Below are 23,145 nucleotides of genomic sequence, written 5' to 3' on the forward strand. Positions count from 1 at the left end.
TACACTGAAAGTAACCAGGGCCTGGGACAGCAATTGTGTGATGCTTTCATGTGGGAACAAATAATTTCAAGGATAGAGAAAAGGGAGAAAATAACTGACAAGCTGCTAAAGAAGTTAAAGTTCCAAAATTAGTCTTGTGCCACTGGGCATACTAACTATGCAAATTGAGAGTACTCCCAGAAAAAAAGTTTTCTCTGACTATAGAAGACTATTTCTAACATTCTACACTTTATTAAAACAGATTAATTTTAAAACTCAAACCTTGTTAACAATAATACAGCATTTGTTATGTGCTGTCCTGAATGATCAAGTCTACGTGATCTGTATTCACAGAAATTACCTGCAGTAGAATTAAATGTCTAGAGCAGGGGTAGGCAACCCCTGGCATGGATGCCAGAGTGTGGCATGTGAAGGCATTTTGCTTGGCACGGGTGCCTTGGGCCGACCGGCTGAGAAGGGACTGCGCTGCCACAACAAGGATCCAGCCTCTCATGGCTCTCCCGCTGTCTGCCTCAGCACGCCAACATCTTACCAGACAAGGTTGTGGGTGTTTTTGGCACTCTGCCCAAAACCATTGCTGACTCCTGGTCTAGACTCTAGAGGACTGTTAATTAACCTAAAAAAAAAGAAGGCTGAAAAGAAACAACTGTAGAACAAAACTGAAATCAATTTATTTTGGCTCTGGCAATGATAATAGATAGAAGATCAGAACAGCTATGTAATTTCTCTTTTTGAAGTGACAATTTTTATAAACTAACTGGAAAACTGCTTGGAACAGTGATTTTTAGAGATACAGCAAACCATAAAGAAAAAAAGATTTATTAGATTTTTCCCCAAGTATTGACCTTTTGGAATAGGAAGCAAAATAGACTTCCATTACAGTGGTTTACAAAAAATTAAAACCAGCGTTCAGGCTTGTAAATATAGCAGACAGATTAGGACATGAGAACTAGGGAAGACTAAAAACAATATGAAAAAATTGATGACTTTTCTGCAGTAGAATGTTTCTTTGTCCAAATGTACCTATTAATGTGCTTCAGCATCTGCAGCTTCTCTTGCCAGTGTCACTGGGAGTTGACAGGGCTCTGAATATTTCATGACGTGCCTAGCACTGTGGTGAATTGAGCTCTGAATCCTTGCATGGGTTAACTCTTACCTTTTTGGTATTGTTGTTCAACAGGGCACCTGCATGTCACAGAAAGAACAGAATTTCTTCATAATATTTCTGTTCCATGTGGTTGCTAAGGAAAGTGTGTTCAGACCCTTAATTTGCTTTGCTATTCCATGCAGTGAAATATTGAGGAGTGCAAAAGTTATACAGAATGCGGTGTGCAACGTGAGGAGGGCCTGTGTCATTACAAGATGTAAACAATGAGAAAAATATTCACAATTTACCGGTATGCTTCGGTAAAGAACCCCTGTATAATAATGGTAGTTTTACTGCTTATAAAGCACAGAATGACTTTTATGAGATACTTAGAACAGGCCTTAAACCAATGCCTCTACCATTTGTACTCTGTTCAAGGCAAGGAAATATTTAAAAAAAAAAGCTATTTCAGAGGAAAAAGTTACCAAAACATTTTGTGAAAAACTTAAAATATGGAGGGTTAGTGACACTAACATACATGATAAAATGTGCAGTTTGATACAGAATCTTGGATGGCGGGGTAATTTTGTAACAGATGGGTTTTGGCCATTTACTTGTTGCAAATGTGTTCAACCTCATCATTGTTTCTAATATCTACTCAATATTTTAAGGCTTCAGAAAATTCTTACCAATTTTCAGGAAATTGCTTTAATATAGGCTTAACCCACCTATTCTCTTGTCTGTCAGATTCCTGCAGCAGCATTCTGTATTTTCCCTATGAAAGATTTACTCTTTGTTCAAAGTCTGTAATCCTACTTTCAGAGCAGGAGCAGCACAGTAAGGAAGGCAACTCTTCACTGATGAGCATGTTTAACTTACCATAGACTATCCTGTATGAAACAGGAGAGATAAAATATTGGAATATTTTGTTTGGAGAGGAGGTATAAAAGAGGGTCATTGTGGAGCTATAGGGAGTAATGATTGGTGTAGAGAAAATAGTTTGTGTGTTTCTGTTACTTTTTTTTCATCATGCAAGACCAGAGGGACAGTTTGATATTCAAATGCAACACACTGTGTATTGATAAAAGGAAATTGCATCTTTACACAACATACAGTTGACCTGTGGAACTTCCTAACTAGAAAAAGTCCGAGAGAGCGAGACCAAGCAATTAACTGTTAAAAGGTTAAATGTTTATATGGATAATGGGAACATTACCAGTTGCATTAGCTAAGATTTTTTTTTAAAGTTACAACTCTCATGGTTTATCTATAAACCCATTACCTAGCTGATGCAGTTATGAAAAAACTTCTTGGTGGGTAGGTTAATCTGTATTTGTTTGTTGCAGTCTGATTTTTAGACAGCTCTTTTTCTGCCAGTCTCATTTATATGTCAACCTCCGTCTGGTTTTTATAGTAAAGCTGCTCAATGTGGTATCTCAGGGCAAGATTCACAAAGGGTCTTAAGCATGATGGTGCTCGGTGTCCCTGTGCCTAATTATGAGGCAGCCAGCTTGGGGAGTGGAATCCACCTGAAATTGGCTCTGGAGTTCCTTATAGTTTAAATAAGATATGGGTGGGTAGGGAGGTGTTCAGGCATGGGCTGTGCCAAGCTGAGATGTATAAGCCAGCTAACGGTGGGTATGAGGGGGAGAGGTATGCCTTCAACTCCATCTCTTTTCTAGACTTAAGGGTAGTTAGGGACCATGATGAGTAGGGACCTACTGAAATTGTAGTGGAAGTATGCTGTTTCCCCTGTGTGTCCCTTTGCCACTGATTGGTGGAGGGTCCCCACAGCTCATTGCTCGTTTCTGATTGGCAGGAAGGTGAAAACCATGGTTTTAAATATGGCATGGTTTCTGCCTTCCAGCCAGTCAGCACCAAGCAGTGGGGCCATGGGGGCCCCTTGGCCAATCAGTGACAGTTGCGGGGGGTGGTGCACAGGGGAAACTGCAAGATTAAAGGAGCTGCTGCATAGTGCACTTCTGCCGTGATTTTGGTAGGTCCTTATATATAGGGGTTGGTTTCACAGCCTGAAACCCCTGCCTATGCTTAGATACATAGGTGATCCCTTCATGTACCAGCAACTGGTTCATGATACGTTTAGAACCTCAGGCTGACAGCGTTCATAACCATATATTCTGTTTTGATGTGCTCTGACTACTAGGCGTATGGGCTAGGCTAGGCTGGGCTGACAGCACTTCCATTCTCCTTTGCAGTTGTGGCACCTTGCAAAAAAGAATGCCAAAGTCACTGATTTAGAAAGAGAAGAAAGAGAGAGTCTGACTGGCCTAGGAGCACACTTCCTGGAGAGAGAGATTTGTGGTCTCTAGTCCAATGCAGTTTAAGTTTTATCCATCGATTGTCAAATGAGAAATTCCTAAGCAGTCCCAGGAGCCAGGGATTGATAGACTGGTTTAGCTACAACAGAAAGTGGTAAAGGTGGGGAATACTTAGTTCAGCCTACCTTGTAGCCTGATGGTTAGGCCATGCTCAGGAAGATGGAGGTTTGAATCTTCTTGGACTAAAGGAGAATATAAAATCCAGTTTGCCCATTTGCTGTTTGGATGCTGTAATGTTATGGTATTTTGCAAAAGAACACACCCAACCTTGCTGTGAGTCTGAACTCAGTGCTGGCAGTCATTACTGGATCATGCTGGATCAGGCCATCTGGGGCGTATGTGTGTGGATGCCGACTTCATGGATCCTAAACCAGGTTTTGAAATGTTTAAAAAATGAAGCATTTCAGACACAAACAGATATATAGACTGTTGTGCCTTTTGGCAGAAGCACTTCAAAATTGCCACGGCTTCATGCAGTAGTATGTTTTGCAGCCAGGGGGCCAGATGGGGCTGCAGAGACCTGAGGTTTCACTCCACCCATCCCTCTTCTCTTCTCCCTCTCACTCTGCCCACCACACCAACAGGATGGGGGGAGCAGAGTGGACTCAATATGGCTCTGCATCCCCCATTTCCCAGGGGCTGCAGCTCCATTCACTCCTCCCTTCTTTTCCTCCTCTTGAACTGTGAAGTCTCCTGGATCCAGCTGGAGGAATCAAGGGTAGGGTGTTACCAGATTTGCCCATCACTTTGGGGTGTGCTCATTTATTAGGGATATGTTTCTAGGGTCTTTCTAATTCTATCAGTGTGCTGCTTGTGTTACTTGTGTTTCTATATGGAGCTGTATCTCTCTCTTCTGCAAGTTCTCACCCCCAATGGAGCTATCTTGCAGGACTCAGTTTCAGTGGAGCTGGGTTCCTCCAGCCACCTGGCCGGGTTGATCATCATGTACAGGCTGACACCCTCATATGCCAGGAATGAGTTCGTTAAGGTAACAATAAAATGCAGTCAGACACAAGCACACAGGTGAACAGAATACCTCTGAATCCGGCTAGGTGTTCAGCTGACACCCTCATGGGCATTCAGTTCATTAGGGCATGTCTGAGCCAAACTGGGTCAGTCAGTCTGTACAAGCTGATCCCCTTATGTGTCTCAAACTCAGCAAGTCCCAATCTTTTGCCCTAATTGTCCTAGTAGTGGTAGCGTCTAGATGAGCAGACCCCACAGTATTCCTGGGCTTCACAGGGATCTTCGGCTTAGGTAAAAGAAGCGTTTCTGCAGAGCAAGTGGGGAAGGGGAAATAGAGAAGGAAAAAACCATCTGGTTACCACCAGTTTGACTCTAAAAGTTATTTATTGTTGAGTATATGAAATTTATAATGGTACTAGTAGTAATAGACATGCAAAGGAAAAACAAACAAAAACAATTACAGTATTACCCTGGTTTAATTGAGTATTTGGGGAAACCTAGCTCAAGCTTAACTAATACAATTTAGGTTCAGAAAACTGTGCTTAGAAAGAAAAACAAAAAGAGAGAGAGAAAGAGGAAGAAAGAGAGAGAGCTGGGATCTCATCGTTCCATGGCGCTCGGGTGATTTGTTGACAGGCAAAGTTCCCAGCGCGATCCTTGAAGGGAGACAATGTGTTTCTCTCAGCTTCTTGAGAATAACAGCGGATGGTGTCAGAGAGCTGTTTGCTGCTTTACAGCTTTCTTATACCCTTAGTCCAGCCTCTTCAAAGCATTCTTTTAATTGTGTAAATCAAGAGGGTCCCAAGCAATAATTGACAGGGAAAATCCTGTTATAAACAGTTTACATTTAAATGAATTACCTTTCTCAGTGACAAGGGGTTATCTGGTTTGGAACATCTCAAGAAACTCATTAACAACCAGGACAAAGATTAAGTTTTAAGGAGTAACCAGACACCTAGGAGCCACATTGAAATTATTATGAATATAGAAGATATACTGGAAAGGATACCACATTGTTTCTTCTCAAATGGCCTAGCTATGCTTGCACTGTGAAGTCAGCATCAGTGTTTTGTATTTTACGTGTTGTGAATCAGCCTCAGTTTAGCATAGCTTTCAGATCTTACTGTAGTCTTTTCATAGTTTCATAGTAGCTAGGGTCAGGAGCGACCTGAACAGGTCATCTAGCCTGACCCCCTGCCACAGGCAGGAATGAATGCTGGGTTCACAAGACTTAAGGGAATTACTTGGAGTGTTCATAAACTTTGTGGGGAGGACTTCCACCAGTCATCCCCGGAAAAATATGACAGCAGAGCTCCAATGGGCTGGATGCTGTGATGAACCCTTAACCATTGTTCAAATGTTGCCTATACCCCCTCTGACTCATCTCTTGCCTCGGCATTCCCTAACCCAGCGACTGAGTTTTAGTCAATCAAGTTTAACTGTGCTTCTCATACTGGGACTGGGGAATGTACGGCCCGAGATGTCCATTAAACTTTTCTTCTGCTTAGTTCTGGGTAGATGAGGGGTGTGGCGGGAGGGGGGGAATAGAAAAAGTCCTTTGTAAGTCCAGGAAGCTGGGTGCCAGGGCTCCCTCAGGAACACAGAGCTGACAGGTAACAAGGGTCAGCTGCCATGTTAATGGAATACTGAGTGGGGAGGGTGTTGCATGGAGGGGAAGCATTGCATATGGTCCAGGATAGTACCTGCTCCATCTACGCACATTTTTGTCATGCTTTAAGTGTTTTATCCCACCTGTATGGTAGCTAGGTGAGTTTTTGCCTTTGAGTCTACACAGGTTAGATGAGGTCTCTATGAATTGCTTTCTTTGACTTTAACCATTTAAACTCTTGCCAAGTTTCATTTTAGGAGTATACATTCCTGTTTGAATTTTCCTCTGAGAGCCTCCTGAAAGATGATACTATCCAGATGTGTGGGTCTATCTACTTTTCTGAGTTGGCAAGGGCACCTTTTTCTTTTCTCTGTTCTACTTTCCTCACTCTTTTCACTCCCTTCTTTTTTGTATTCTTTGAGTTTTTTTCAGGAAAGCTAATTCAAAGATGAGCCTTACACCAGCATGCTTTACTAATGCAGATTTGTGGTCATTCTAATTTCTTCTGGTAACAAGTTTCACAGCCTTGGCCTTGTTTTCAAGGAAGTTGTCTCTTGATATTACAAGCATCACCCTTGAAGTTGACAGCTTCATTATTCCCAAGAAATGGAGGACCTTGAAGTTTAACACACAGACATTGAAGCTGATCTGATGAATACAGAGCCAGTATAGTGAATACATGGAATGCATCACTAGGCTAATAGTTCTTCAGCAGTTGCTGTTGCTGAAGTGGCATGCTGGTGAATTCTGGTTTAGCTGATCATAGAGTCATGTTTAAATCATCCAGCTCTAGAGCTTTCAAAGGCATAGATTGCTGTGGGTAGGTTCCCATGTAATTAAAAAAAAGGAGTCGTTATCTTCTTGTAAGTTACTCTTGGGCCTTTGTTGGGAGAGGCAGTTTATAAATCGAATAAAAAATAAACAAATGCATAAATAAATATATGAGAGAAAGCAGTGACTTCACAAATAGCAATAAGAAGAGCCAGGATAAGTTCTGACCTGTGGGATAAACATTTCATTATCTGGGGGTTAGCTTCTCTAGTAGAGAATGAAGTTGTAGATGACTTCAAAGCGTTTCCTCTGACTGTCGACATCAAGGGAAGAAAAATACTTTCCTTCTTAGCTAAGGTGTCAAAGGTAGCGACCTTTGTTAGCGATAATTTCTGTACTGAATATTATATTGACTTTATTATTCTTTTCTAATGTGTTGCCTGATCTAGCTGTTGGCTTCGATCTCCAGTCAACCTTGCGTTCTTCAGCTCATGCAATATGCATTTGTTCATTGCTCAGTAACTTGAAAAACTGGGACCATATTTTCCTAGTTCTTTGAGAGTTTCACTATCTTTGCATCTCACAATATACTGACTTTTAACATTTTATTATTCACTTCAGCTGTAAGTATTGAAAAGCAGTTCCAGTTTAATAGATCCATTCTCAAGTTATCAGCCCTCACTCTCCTTGCTCAGCTGCTCAGTTGAGCAGCTGTTTCTCAAATTAAACTGCACACTCGGTGGTAGAGCTTTTTTTCATTTTCTACTCTTAAATTATGGAACAGTCTCCTTCTCTGGAGACTACAGATCTTTCCAGATTTTATTTTTGTCTAAACTGCCATCTTTTAAAGGTATCTTATCAACTTTGTTTTCTTATTACAGTTTGTACATTAATTGTACAGGTTTTTGTCATTTTTCAGTTTGTATGTGCTCATATTTCTTCACAGGTCAGAGCATATAATTTCTCTCTAGTTCAGTAATTTATTTAAATATTGGTATTTTTAGAGGGTAAAATCTTTGGGCCAGGATTATAAATTACTATTACATTATGATAACATATCAGAGGTTATTACAGGCTTAAAGCCACTCTTGTAAACTCAATGAAAACCATATAACCACTTCTAATATTTTATACACATACGCTTTGCCATAGTGGTTTTTGTAATCTTATATAAAAAGTAGTAAGTTAATTTTGCATGTTCTCTTCATGGCTAGTAAGAGTTTAGGGGAATATTTGTAAAATCTCCTAAGTGGCTTCATTTATTTTTAGTAGGAGTGAGAATATTTTACCCCATTTGCAGCATGCATTAACTTTAAATGGGCACCATTGTACATAAACTAATTATAGTTTTTGTTATCACTGAACCATAGGAATTGCCATTATAGATCTAAAATTTTTAGATTCAGTAGGTCTTTGTAAAACTAGACAAAAATAGGGGGGGAGAAGAAACTGGAATCCAAGATGAGTTTTTTCCCCCCGTTAAACATATCCATTCACTTGCCCCCTTGCCACTGCTTTCCCTGCTACAGCATGGAGGAGGGGAAGGACACAAATTTAAGATGACCCTTCAATAATTAGATTCTATACATGGAAAATTGTAGCAGATTTATAATTTTCCATGTATAGAATCTAATTATTAGGGAGGGGTCATCTTAAATTTGCAGTTGTCTTGGATTCAGGTGAATCTGATAATAGCAGTTATGAGAATTTCCCCAAACCCAAGGTAGCAGACAGGATTTTCTCTACTAGTTTAATAGATGAACCTTGATCCATTTTCACCAAACATACAAAAAACCTGTTGCATTTTAAAGTTACCCAAATATTATCATCAATTTTTGCATTATTAAAATTTGTAGAACAGTGCTATGAACAAAAGTAAGCCAAAGCATAGATTCAGCTGGAGGAAAGGAGCTAGAAAACGTTAGTTTAAAAAGTGTCTTGGGTAGGTATTGTTAAGCAAACCAGTTGTAAGTTTGCTGTATGATAATATAGTAAGCAATAGCAGCATGATCAGGGACCATCATGTAATAGTGATCCTTTTCTGTATAGCTCAAATATGATCATATCTATAGTATTGAGTTTAGATTTGGCTTACCATCTCTTTTAGCAGATGGAATGCATTCAAAGTAGCACAAAAATGATCAGGAAGCTGGAAGGGTTAATTTTGTGAGGGAAGATTTAAAGAAAGAGCTGATTATATGTACCTTGAACAATCGCTCTCAACAGGTGGAGAAGGGACATAAGACCACAATCTTGCCTCCAGCAGGATTTTAATGACACATGCTTCCTTCTACAACCTGAAAGAGGCCTTTTGACCAAAGCAGCATTTTTAATTATGTTCATTGTATTGAATTTTTGTTAGATCACTAGTCACCCAGATGTTGTGAAGTTGATAGCAGTTCATTAAAAATGAAATATCTGATGTCTAATAATGGATGTACCTGTGTGCAGAAAGTAACTTCCTTGTCAGCAAATGTGATTGTTATGTGCATTAATGGAGAAGACATGTGCATATGAGTGGGTAATAGAGCTTTTTTGAAGCAGACTTTTACCACCTAAATGGAATTCATTCCAAAATAAGATTCCCCCCCCCCCCCACACACTTCTTTTAATACCTCTGTATTTGTACATCAAAGCATAGAAATGAGGGAAACAACAACAGGTAAAATGAAACCATTGTGAGTGTCTTCTGTTTTGGAGCCTGCTTGCTGCTTGTCTCCATTTGGTTCAGAACAGTTGAATTTTATGATTTCCATGGCACCTTGTAAGGTCCAGCTCTTTGGGAAAGACAGTGGAATGATATGCAATAATGTTTGTTGGATAAGGTGGTTGTGGCTGGACTTCATTTAGTTGTGGTTGGTTAGGTTTTTGGCTTGGTGGTGAGGAGCAGCTGCTGGCTTCCCTTTGAGTTGATTGTATCTTTAATTTTTTGGCAAAGACGTTTAGAGCTCATGATGGATGCTTTTAAAAACGTTGTATTTATGTCAAGTTGAAGTAAATCCCCAAACTAATAAACAATCCCAGTTCACTGGACAGGGTATAATTGGAGTTCTGTTATATCAAGAATATACAAGGATGACAAGTATTTGGTTTATCATCATACCTTGCAAACTCACAGCATACCTTATAACTAAAAGTATGTTTAAAATACAGCCCTCTTAAAAGTGTTTTAGGCTAGGTATAAACATTACACCTATTGTGCTATAAACACACAGAAAGTGCTGTATAGCCGTAACAGAACAGGTGTTCAGGGCTCATAGAGCGCTTTAAAAATGACGGCTCACACTCTAAGTTAACCCTTTATGGACACGGTATCGGTAGGGATCTATGGAATTTACATGCAAAGTGTGCGGCGCTGCAGCTTCTTTAACTTTGGAGTTTCCCCTGGACATGCCCCCTCACATCCCCCTGATTGGCAGAGGGGTCCTGCCCCTCACTGCTTGTGACTGGCCAGGAGCTTCGGTTTCAGGCATAGGAGGTGAGCATGGGTAGTGAATGATGGGGCCCCTCTGCCAATCAGCAGTGGAGGGACACATGTGCGGTCCCTTCCAGCTTTGCTTCTCTGATTCCTGTTGCTGACAGAGCAGGTGGGGGGGTGGTACTGCTCCCCTGTACCAGGCAGCCAGTTTAGGAATGGCTTGTCCGTTTGGCTGCTCTCAGCAGTCTCCTGCAGCCTGGTGAGTCTTCTGGGCACACTGGAAGGGCGTACAAGAACTCCCCCTACCTGCTGGCCTTGGCCAGTGCAAGTCCCCCGCACTGAAGGGTGATTGTCTGTTTGATTCAAATGAGCTCTGACTTATAGCAGTTTAAGTAAAGTGTGATATTTAAAGTGCTTTTGCCACAGGCTTTTTGAATGTCTATACTTAGCCTTAAGCTTCATTGTTGTTGGTGACAGTCTTGCTGAATAGTAATAGAATGTTTGGTCAATATTACTTTGTATGAGCAATTCTTCCATCAGATACAAACCTTCCATACACAGCAGTAGTCTTGATTGTTATTTCAGTAGATGGATGACAAGGAATAGTCTTCTTTCCACTAATCATAGCTCTCTGGCCTCCTCCAATCTTAACTCACTAAACTTCAGAATATGTAGAATTTTGCTGTTCATTTTCTCATGCACAAAGAGAAACAGAGCCATATTTTCCATCCCTCCCTTCATCTTCAGCAGTCTCACTGGCTACTTTTGTTATTTCCAGATTCAGAATAAACTTCCACCATTTAAAACATGACAGGGAAATCATGTTCTTTTTCTTACTGAATTTGATTTTCATCCCACTGTATCCTTTTTTTCTGCTCATCTAACACTGAGTTCTTTGTTATTGCATGCAGTCTTGTCTTGTCTTGGTGCAAGGTTGGTCTGTAAAGCTCATACATCTGCATCTATCTTGTGCCTCTGTCTCCTTTATTGATAACTGAGTATCTCATTTCAAGTCTCCTATGCAAACAGTAGGATATTTTGTTTTTTTGTCTTTATCTCTTAATGTGTCTCCCTCTTTCATGCAGTCTGTTGCTACTCATTAAATTCTCAAGGGTGGTATTTTTAAGCTGGAATTTTTTGCGTATGCTTGTTCACAACATTATTTTGCATGAATACTTCCAGTAAGGCTTTCCCAGTTCGCAGTGGCCTGGAACCATACACTATACCCATTGTAGGCCCTGGGCCCTTGTATGCTACAGGGGCTGCACTCTGTGCAGGGTCCTGGGACCCGCATTGTGTGCATCCCCTTCTCTCACCACTGCCATGGGAATCCCCCCACTGCTATGTGGGCATTACAATTCCCCCTCCCCTTGTTGGAGCTGTGTTTTACCCGTTGCTGTGAAGCCCCATTGCTGCTATAGAAGTCCAGTCTTCCCATCCCCACACACACTCTTCCCATCCCTTGTTGGCAGTGCAAGCCCCCTGCCAGAGCCTACGGCTACTTGGGCAGCCAAAGCCTCCCCACCAGCATGGTTGCAAGGTCAGTGATCTTTTGGGGCCACCTCCAGCCATCCTTGGGGACTCTGGCTTCTGCAGAAATGGGAACAATGTGTGGAGTAGTAGCTGGACAGGAGCCTGGATGCCACACAGCCCTTGGAGACTGGAAGTGGGCTACTAATCTAACAGCCCTGGTGTAGAGAACTAATGTGAAAAAATGCAAAGGGTTGCATTAAATAGGACAAATGACCAAAAAAAAATTATAATGTTTCAATTGTACAGGGCTTTTGTGAAGCCAGGATTTGGGCATATGAAGTGTTGATTGCTTTCATGATCATTCATAAGTATGTTCTGTTCCTTGTAAGCAGGTTTTAGACTTTGCAGAATTTGCCTTTAAGCGCTGACTAGATAACCAGAGTAGCTGTACATCCATAGTATTGAAAATAGCCCATACTATAAGGCTGATTTGAATGAGAGGCATGATGTACAAGAAAATGCTTCTTAATACGAAGAGATAACAATCAAGGCGGAAAAAAGTAGATTTAATTCCTAATGCTTTGGATACTTTGGATTATTTTGCCAAAGGAGGAAATAAATTGATGTCATGATATGATAAAGGAAAAGCCGAGCATACAGGTTCCTTGTTTATTTGTATTTTCTTACCTATAACTTCTCAGTTTCTGTGGAAGTTTCCCTGAAAAATATAATCAAGCTATTGGAGTCAGCATACTTTCATAAGTGCAGAATTTTCAGACTTCACTGGAGCTTTCAGGACAGACTCTCATTAGGTAGGGATGACAGGTGCAAGGGAGATGCGTTGTTTATTTGTTTGAAAATAGCCTCAAATTAAGATTAATAAAGCTGTTTATAAAACTAAAGTCTGTCTTAATGTCACCAGATTTAGTGAATCCCCTTATTAGGTCTGATTTAATTGATTAACTTATGCTGAGATCTTTTATTCTTTGTCCTTTATTTATTTTTTTTACCAGTTGGTAAGCAAGAAGCTTATTCTGTACATGCCTTCTTTCAGAAAGTTAAATTTAATTGTGGAGAAGATCTCTAAACTCCTCCAGCCCACTGACCACTACCCTATGCTCCTTATCCATCTGGGCACCAATGACATGGCTTGGAGCGCTCCCAGCCAGGTCATGAGGAGCTACAGGGATTTGGGTGTGGGGCTTAAGGGTCTGGGGGTGCAGGTGGTGTTTTCTTTGATCCTCCTAGTCTCGGACTATGGGCTGAGGAGGGAGAGTAGGATCCAGGTAGTCAATCAAAGACTGCGGCACTGGTGTCATCGGGAAGGCTTTGGCTTCCATGACCATAGTCCACTCTTTGGAGAGAGAGGCAGCAAACTGCTGGGAAGGGACGGCCTCCACCTCTCTCCGCTGCGGAGGAGGATCTTCTCAGCCAGACCGGTTGACCTGCTCCTCCGGGCTTTAAACTAAGCCCGCCGGGGGATGGGGGAACTACTGCCACTGCTGGCCCACTGAGCAACCCTTGCAAAGCCAGCAGACCAAGGCACTTAAGGGAACCCACCCCAGCCCTGAAACAAAATGTAGGCAAGGGCCCCTAAGGGGACATTTGCGTGCCTATGCACAAATGCCAGGAACTTGGGGAATAAACAGGAGGAACTTGTTCTTCTGCTAAATTCAAATAACTATGATGACATTGGGATAATGGAGACCTGGTGGTACTCCACCCATGACTGGGCCAAAGGTATAGACTGCTCTACCCTGTACAGGAGGGATCAAGTGGACAAAAGGGGCAGGGGCGTAGCTCTCTATATCAAGGAAAGCTATGTGTCCCTTCAAGCCGACATTGGCACCCATGGTGGACGACTTGAGACCCTCTGGGTTAAAATCTATGGGGAACACAGCACAGGGGATACTATGGTGGGAGTCTACTACAGACCCCCTACCCAGGGTCAAGACCTTGACCAGGAGTTAACCAGGGAATTGGCTGAGGCTGCACGCTCCTGGTGTATGGTTGTCATGGGAGACTTTAACTACCCAGACATCTCGTGGGAGGAGCACTCAGCCAAATCTGAGCGGTTGCAAAGCTTTCTCTTGTGTGTGGATGACCTGTATCTGATGCAGGAAGCCTATGGGCTGACAAGAGGTAAAGCACTGTTTGACCTCTTATTGGCAACTGGGGACGACCTAATCAGTGACCTAATGATTGAAGGGAAGCTGGGTGACAGTGACCATGAGCTGATCACCTTCACCATCTGCCATAAAACTGGTAAGTTGGTTAGTAATACAGAAGTCCTCGACTTCAGGAAAGCTGACTTTGACAAGCTAAGGAGGCCTGCCAGAGAGGCCCTAAAGGGACACAACCCAAAGGAGAGGGGGAGTTCAGGACGAGTGGTTGCTCCTCAAGAGAGCAATCCTGGATGCGCAAGGAAAGTCCATCCAATCTTGGAGGAAAGGCAGCAAAAGGGCACAGCAGCCCCCTTGGCTCTCCAGGGAACTGGCGGACCTCCTTCGTCTTAGAAGGAAGACCTACAAAGGATGGAGGGCTGGAACCACTACCAAGGAGGAATACTCTGCTTCGGTCTGGACTTACAGAGAGCAAACCAGGAAAGCCAAGGCTGCGATGGAACTCCAGCTAGCTACAAATATCAAGGATATTAAAAAGTCCTTTTTTAGATATGTGGGGAGCCGGAGGAAAAGCAAGGGCAACATTTGACCCCTGCTAAATGAGATGGGGCAACTGACAGTCGATGCACCAGAAAAAGTGAACTTGCTAAATGGGTAGCATCAGTTTTTCACCAGTCCCATGGGACGCCCCTACCCACTGTGGGTTAGGGAGGCCTGGGTGAGGGAGATTCCTTGCCCTCCATCGAAGCAGACCTCATGAAGGAACATCTTGACAGGCTGGATACCTTCAAGTCAGCCGGCCCTGATGGGTTACACCCAAGGGCATCATAGCTCAGCCCCTGGCACGGATCTTTGAGAGCTCTTGGCGCTCTGGTGAAGTGCCCGAAGATTGGAAGAGGGCCAATGTGGTGCCTATCTTCAAGAAAGGGAGGAAAGTAGATCTGGCAAACTACAGGCCCATCAGCCTGTTCTCTATCCTGGGGAAGGCTTGGAAAAGATTATCAAAGAGCCCATCCGTAGCAGACTAGCTGAAGGCAATATCCTGAGGGGTACCCAGCGTGGGTTTATTGCAGGTAGGCCTTGCTTGACCAATCTCATTTCCTTTTATGACCAGGTGACCTATCACTTGGACAAGGGGGAAGAAATTGATGTTGTATATCTTGACTTTAAAAAAGCTTTTGATCTGGTATCCCATGATCACCTTTTGGCTAAACTGGCTAACTGCAGCCTCAACCTCACCACAATTCGCCGGCTGAGGAATTGGCTCCATGGTAGGACCCAGAGGGTGGTGGTTGATGGGAGCCAGTCGTCTTGGTGTGGGGTCACCAGTGGGGTCCCTCAAGGCTCTGTCTTAGGGCCTATACTATTTAACATCTTCATCAATGATGTGGACATTGGTGTCAGAAGTGGACTGGCCAAGTTTGCCGATGACACCAAACTCTGGGGTAAAGGCATCCACACCTGAGGACAGGAGGGTGATCCAGGCAGATCTTGACAGGCTCTTGAAATGGGTGGATGAGAACCTGATGGTGTTCAACACCAAAAAATGCAAGGATCTCCACCTTGGGAGGCAAAATGTGGAACATGCTTATAGGCTCGGCAGTGCTACGCTGGTTAGCACCACAGATGAAAGGGAGTTGGGGGTCATGATTGACCACAAGATGAACATGAGACCACAAGATGACCACAAGATGAACATGAGTCTTCAATGTGATGCTGCAGCTAGTAAAGCAAGCAAAATGCTGGCTTGCGTCCATAGATGCTTCTCAAGCAAATCCTTGGGATGACTTTCTCCCGTTGTACTTGGCCTTGGTGAGGCCGCAGCTGGAGTACTGCGTCCTGTTTTGGGCTCTACAATTCAGAAAGGATGTGGAGAAGCTTGAGAGGGTGCAACACAGAGCCACGCTCATGATCAGAGGTCAGGAAAACAGACCTTATGATGAGAGGCTGAGAGTCATGGGACTCTTCAGCATGGAAAAGTGCAGGCTCGGGTGATCTGGTGGCCACCTATAAGTTTATTAGGGGTGCTTATCAGGATCTGGGGGAACGTTTGTTCATTAGAGCGCCCCAAGGGATGACAAGGTCAAACGGTCACAAACTCTGCCGTGACCGATTTAGGCTGGACATAAGAAAGAACTTCTTCACTGCCCAAGCCTCCAAGGCTTGGAATAGACTGCTGCCGGTGGCCGTTCAAGCACTCACTTTGAACGCCTTCAAGACACATTTGGATGCTTATCTTGCTGGGATCCTGTGATCCCTGCTGACTTCCTGCCCTTGGGGCAGGGGGCTGGACTCAATGATCCTCCGGGGTCCCTTCCAGCCTAAATGTCTATGAAATGAAACACTTGTTTCCTGAGGAGTATTCTGTCTCTATCTACCTCACAACTGTCTTGTGAGGTAGGGAAGTGCTGCTGTCAGTTTACAGGTAGGGAGCTAAGGCACAGAGAGTCCAAGGGCTAGATTAGACCCACAACAGTGTTGCCATACCTAATTCTTCAGCACCTGGCCCTAAAGGGAGTCAAATCCACAGCCCTGAATTAGGCGCTAATTCTGTGCATGGGGAGTAGTAGGTGCCTGGAATCCAAATTCATAATAACCAGCACACTGAGCTGGGAATTGGGGTAGGATATGTGGGGAAACTACTAAACAAACTAAGAAATGCTTCAGAGAGGGTTGGGTTTGAATTCTCACCTCTCTTCAGAGCTCCCCGCTGATCTGAAATGGGAATTCACAGCCTGAGACCCACTCCTAGATTTAGGTATGTAAGGGTGCAAACAGAAGTTCAGTTCCACACTGTAACTGAGAGTGGTTTGCAGGAAGTGTTCTGAGTTAAAATGATCTCTTGGGACAAACAGAAGTTCACTATTGGTGGGGAAATGGCGGGGAAACGGCTGCAGTAGGTGGGGGGAAGGGACAGTGAGCAGGTGTGCGGAGTGCAGCAACAGCTGGGGTGGAGCGTGGGGCTAACATCTACGGGGCCCAGAGCTGGGTGGCAGGAGCATGAGGCCTGGGCTGCCAGAGGCTCTATGGAGCCAAGCTGGCTTCCTCCTTTACCTGCTTGAGCAGCACAGCCCAGCTCCATATAGCCCCTAGGAGCCTGGCCCTGTGCTTCTGCCACCCATCTCTGGGCCCCATTGGGTCTGGTCCTGTGCTCCTGCCTGGCTATTGTTGCACTCTGTGTGCCTGCTTGCTGCCCCGTCCCCCCACCTGCTGCAGCCATTTCCCCGCTCCCCCTCTGCCCACCTGCCAGCCAGCACCACTTAGTTCCCAGCTGCAGTGCCAGGACCACAGGAGCCAGCCTGACTGGCCCTGAGGCCTGGGGCAATTGCCCATGGTCCTTCGCTGGCTCCCTCCCTGCCTCCTTCTTATCTGTATTTTCCTTGGTGTGAGTAGGCAGGAACAGCCCCAGGCCAGAAGCCTCTAGGAGCTCCTGCTAGGCAGAGGCTTCCAGCTGGGGTTGGAGGTGGGGTGGAGCCAGGCTAGACTTGCCGCTGCAGCTGTTTAGTTTTGCCACCGGCTCTCCCGGGGTCCTACTGCCCCTGGTTCCTGTCATCTTTGACAGGCACCCGGGGCAGATAAATATTCATTTTCTAAATTGTTTAGTGGCCCTGCGAGCCGGATAGAAGGGCCAGGCTGGCTGAAACTGGCCCACAGGCCGTATTTTGCCTGCCCCTGAACTAGGTCATTCTAGTATGTTTTTTCACTTAAAGTATTAAGAAATAGTTTTCATTTTTTCAGCAAACAACTGACTGCCTATTGTTAAATTTTTGGGATAGGTTTTATTTATGTTGGATTTGCTGCTAAGTGCACTATATTTGCTGTTAAATGCACTATGTTTTCCTTGACTTGATATTTTGAAATATATTTTTAAATATTAGAATATATAACAACTGTGTTAAAATGTGTTGTTATGTTTTTTATGTGAGAATTAATAAGTAACATACCTGTTGCATTTTAAAGTTTTAGGGCTTTAAATTATCTATATGCTATTTCCTGTTCTTGTTTTTTTCCATTTTTTTCCTGTCCTTTTTACCAAAAATCTTAACCTGTTTTAAAACCTAACAGGCTGCAAGCTTGCAAGAAGATCATGAAGTGGTCCTTGTCAGGACAGATCAATCTGGAAGGTCATGGCCCGTGAATGCAGTGGCAGAACCAGTGGAGCCAAAAGGAGGAAGGAGAAAAAGACAGATGGTATATTTTTATCTAATATCTTTATTGAAATGTAGACTGTTTCATGAATGCACTTTTATGATGGAATATTGTTGGTATAAGTATTTACTTACAAAGTAGATAGATTAGAAAATAATCTAAGTAAATTTAAGTACAATCATATTAACTAGATGCTGGAAGGTTGCTTAATTAATGGCAATATTCACTTTCAGGCTGGCATTTTCTACTAGTATTTACATGGAAACAGCTTAATGTAAATCTAAAAACAATTTAAAAGTATTTGTCATGGTAATAACATATCATAGCCAAACAGAGAATACTTATTATAAAACATGTAACCAAAGAGAATCGGTGGGACCACCTTTTACACCAAACTAAATAATACAGTGAAAACTATTCTTATTTCCAGTCCTATTTGTTTTGTTTGTATAGTTGCATGATTTTAAAACAAAAGATAAAATAGATACCTCCTTTTTCCTGTATAAGAGAAACATATTCATGTAAATTTTGGGGAAGGAATAATGGTTTCATGGTGATATCAGTCTGTCAGTCAGTCAGTTCCGAGGCCGCGCCAACTGTTGGGGCACCTTTGATCTAGCACGAACTTTCTTCCAAGTTTCTTTTACCTGGTCATTTGCAATCATTGTACAGTCAGTCAATTTTAATCCCATGCTGTCTTTGATGTTGGTGGTCCAGCTTGTCTTAGGTCTTCCTCTTCTTCGTCTGTTCACAGCCCTTGCAGGATGGTGTTGGCAAAGGTGCTGGGCCTTCTTGTTACATGTCCAAACCACTTAATCTTTCTTCTTCTTATGATTTCAAGTAAGGGTTCATTTTTGCAGACTTCTTGTCTGATTTGATTTTTCACAGATTCATTTGTTCTATGTGCAGTGTAGGGTACGTGTAGAAGAGGGAGGATTTCTCCTTTCCTTTCCTTCTCCATTGTGAAATATCGCTCAATGCTTTCCTGTTTCTTCTTTTCTTTTCTTTTACCTTAATTTATGGTCTTCTCTGACAAGGCTTTCAGTTTTATTTATTTATTTATTTATTTTACAAATTATCTAAACATCTTAACAAAATACATCTATTATAGCAAAATAACATCTAATACATTTAGTTATATCAATCACTACTGCTAATATTTAGGAGTGCTCTGATAGAGATTTTCTTGGCCAATACAGATAGCTAATTATTAACCAGCCATATTGGCTGATACCGATCTAGTAGCTGATTTACAGAAATGCAGCCTGGTAGCTTGAAGAGCAGCTAAGTCTGTGGAGGGAAGGGGCATGGGGGTTCAGTTTGAGGCCCCCGTGGTGAGGAAGGGAGTGGGGAAGGGGCAGACAGTGAATGGGACCACAGGGCTGGGTTGGGATGTGGGGTGCAGCTGTGTGTGGCTAGACCAGGGGGCACAGGAAGGTGGGGAGAGGGGGTGGTTCCCTGCTGCTGCACAGACCCCTGGGGAAGGCATGGGGGACATGTGCCCCCCTAGATTTGTGTGTGGAACAGAGGCAGGCTGCCCATTTCAGGCTTAAAGCCAGGAGCTGCGCCAGCCTCTTCCTGGGGGGGGATGGGCTGGGGATGGGAGTAGGGTGGGTGGGGGTGGTGGCACTGGGAGGAGTGGCTATGGGTGGTCTATGGGGAATTTTGGGGTCATTATAGCCCCCCAACTCCCCTCTAGTGCTGCTCCTGTTTAGGGCACTATGCTCTGCTGCCTTTTCCTTGGAAGCCCTGCACTGTGGCCAGTGTGGGGCTCCTGAGGTAAAGATAGCAGAGTGGAGTGCCCCGAGCAGGGGTGGCTCTAGGTAGGGGCTTTGGGCTTGGTCTAAAGCCACCTCAAAATTCCCCATGGCCACCCTTCCCAGTGCTGCTACTGCCACCTGCCCCATGCAATTGACGCTGCCCCACTCCCAACCCCGGCCCAGCCCCCCCACCGGGAAGAGACTGGTGCAGCCCCTGGCTCCCAGTCTGCAGTGGGCAGCCTGCCTCCACCCTGTGCACAAATCTGGGGCACACATGTCCCCCTATACCTCCTCCAGGGGTGCATGCAGCAGCGGGGAGTCACTGGATGAATCACGCGTGGCTCTGTCCTGGCCCCAGGGTCTCATTCACTACCCTGGCTGGGAAGTACCTGCCCCTGCCCCACTCCCTCCCTCACTGTGGGGCCCTTGATCTGCCCCCTCCACAGACTTACTGGCAGGACTCTGCTCTTCAAGCTGCCGGGCTGCATTCTTGGCTGTGTGCATGGATGTGGCTGTGCGCATGCATGCGGCATTTATTGGTGAGATTATTTGCTACCTTGGCCAAAAAAGGTGACAGCCAATAATGTTAGTTTTCCTTTTATCGGTGCTGATCCAGTATGTGACCGATATATCAGTGCGCATCTACTAATATTTTAAGATAAAGCTATGATATAGTGTATATGGATTTTTTCATGTATGGTCTTCCCTTATCTCCTTTCAGGCCATGTGGTTTGTTTAATTGTGTTTGATGGCTTCCTTTACTTTGCTGACCAAGCTAGATGTCACATCTGCAAAGGTTCATGAATCGGTCAGAAACAGGATTTGGGTCTTCTGCTTAGCAACACTTCTGCAGCTTAGTTTAGGCCCCTTGCAAATGGCCAAAGCTGGCATCAGAGGTTGGAAATGATTTCAGGAGATGGAGTGATACAGGATTTCAGACTGCTACTGCTCCCCTCGCTTGCTCGTCATGCATTCCTGAGACCAGTGTAATCCCAGCTTGGGGAAAGCATAGGGAGCAGCATCTGCTCGTGTTCTTTTGTTCCTATGGAGGACTAGAGCAGTGGGGCAAAGCACTGCAAGACTCTGCCTGCCCCCTGCACTGGAGTTCCTGGTGTGAAGAGCAGGTGTGGGCTTTACCATGCTGTTCCGTCTGCTTGGCCCCTGGTAAGGAGCCGGTGGTGAGCTGCTGGAAGGTTTTCTTCCCCTCTCCTCCCAGTGTACTGGGAGGAATGAATGTGTTTGGGAGAAGCTGCCTCCCGCACCTTCTTCAGGCTGGGGTGACCCTGGTCTCTAGAAGGCACAGGAACCTTTTGTGTGGTTCAGTTCCTAGTCCCTGGGAGGAGTTAAGCTGCGGGGAAGTGTACAAGTGTTCATTCCCCCAGGAGAAACTCTTCTGGGAGTAACCTTTGCTGGGTTGGAGTTGTTTTTTTTTTCTCCCAGAACAGCTATTTTCGGATGGGAGAAACAGTGTGCATGTTTGTACACTTGTAGTTTCTACTGGGAGAGTGGCATTTCTTTTGGTAGAAATGTAATGCGTGTAGCCCTAACGAGAACTAGAATAGAACTTTTATTTAGCTGTGGTAGCATCACACAACAGAGGCATCAACGCTGTGTGAGTTTTAACTGGTGGCTGCAACAATGGTTGCTGGGAATTCAAAGACTGAAATAACTTCTTTTCAGAGCATCTGATCCTCATGGACTGTTATGTCTTCCGTTATTTTTTGTATTTCTTTCCTTAGGTGTTTTTAAACTCCTCAGTGAAATCCTGGCCCTACTGAAGTTAGTGGGACCAGGATTTCACACCGTCTTTTTTATCAGATTAGTATTAATTTTTAAAATGTTCTTTTTTCAGGTCGCTACTCATGTAGATAAAGAACGAGTTAAGTACTTTCAGGATGATGATAATCTGAGCCTGAAGGACTTGGTCAAAAATGAAAAGACAAGAACAGCAGAGGATCAAAACCTGTTATTCATGCGAATGGCTTCAAAGGTAAGGCAGAGAGTATATGACTGTGGTTAAGCTTGAAACAGCATTTTTTTTACTAAAAATGTCAAGAAGAAGGATACAGTCTTTGAGTTCTCAGCCACTCTGCTATCAGAGATACTTTCCAATTTTATCTTGAAAAATAATTCTACTGGTGCTAGAGAAGAAAGTGCTTTATACACATGTGGATCAGATGGAAATGTAGCATAATACATTGCATCCTCTTGAAGTATCTTCTGGCAGCATCTTGGATTTCTGAAATCAGAACAAATTCATTGTGTGCGCACATTATGATGAACATGTCTTTAGTGGTCAAAAGTGTGTCCACCTTGAGGATTTAAATACATTACCTGAAGTTCCAGTTTGTCCTTTGCAAGACAGCTGGAGGTGCAAGTGGTGAGTTAGACTGAACTGAAAGCTTGCTGTACCTCTTCAAGATTCCAGAAAAGAAAAATATTTGCCTTGTTGCTTTCCATCAGGGACTAACACTGTGCTGTGACTTTTGATCACAACAATGATCACAGCTCCAGCCTGAAATAGTTCAGTGAATTCAGAGGGCTCACCGGTCACAGAGAGACTAGGTACAGCAACTAGATCGCTGACTATTCTGATCCTTAGTTGGATTATATTTTTAAAAATTGAGGAAATGTCCTCATTTAAATTGATTAATTAAATTTGTTTTCTGCCTGGCAGGGAAACTTCTTGCACAAAGGGAATCAAAGCATTTCGTTTCTCCAGGAATCTCAACTTCATAAAAATGTTATTGCTAAGGATAGTCCTGTACATCCATATCGGTTTTCAGAGACTCTGAATTCCAAAATATGGTTTTGATTCTTTTTAATCAAAAAAATATTTTGTACACCAGTTTACAGGTTGAGATAAGAGGTGTGCGTGTCATAAATAGGCTTATAGTTTGGAACTAGACCAGGTCACGAGCAAGATTATTTATGCCCTTCATCTAGAAAGAGGTATACCGCCTTTGAGTGCATTAGAAAAGCCAAAAGCCCTCCTTCCAGCAACACTTGGGAAAGATTTGTAAACAGCTGGAAGAATCAAAAGAGCAATAACAGCTGTCGGAAGCAGCCTGGTGCTATAGACCATCTGTCAGGAAGTCCCTGACCAGGGACTATCAAAATATTAGAAAGCAGTAAGGTTTACAGATTTTCTCATCTGAATTGTTTTGCAGAGCTTCTGGCAAACATTCCGATTCTGCTTTCCCACCATATACTTGAAAGCTAAAGCCCTAGGAGCCAGTTTATGCTTGTAGTTAACTAAATGGGGGCGGGGGAGAGGGGTTCTGCAGACTGTACAAGAGCAGAATCAGTCATTTAAAGCTGCTAACTTTTTAAGCATGGCTGCATAACATTTACAAAGTATAACTACTTGAATGTAAGGAAATAAACTATTTTGAAACTTACAGAGTAATAACTGCAGTATAAAGAAATTAATATTTTATCACATGATAT

The 23,145-nt window shown here is 43.5% G+C and overlaps 1 protein-coding gene across 1 annotated transcript in view; it reads left to right on the plus strand.

Annotated features, from left to right (window-relative positions):
• Positions 1-23,145, plus strand: part of CWF19L2 (CWF19 like cell cycle control factor 2) — a 173,413-nt gene that overhangs the window by 74,811 nt on the left and 75,457 nt on the right. The window contains exons 11-12 of the mRNA XM_014600714.3: positions 17,852-17,977; positions 21,548-21,685. Coding sequence (XP_014456200.1) covers positions 17,852-17,977; positions 21,548-21,685 — 264 coding nt within the window. The remainder of the gene's footprint in view (positions 1-17,851; positions 17,978-21,547; positions 21,686-23,145) is intronic.

Source organism: Alligator mississippiensis, chromosome 1, assembly GCF_030867095.1.
Source record: "Alligator mississippiensis isolate rAllMis1 chromosome 1, rAllMis1, whole genome shotgun sequence".
NCBI lineage: Eukaryota > Metazoa > Chordata > Crocodylia > Alligatoridae > Alligator > Alligator mississippiensis.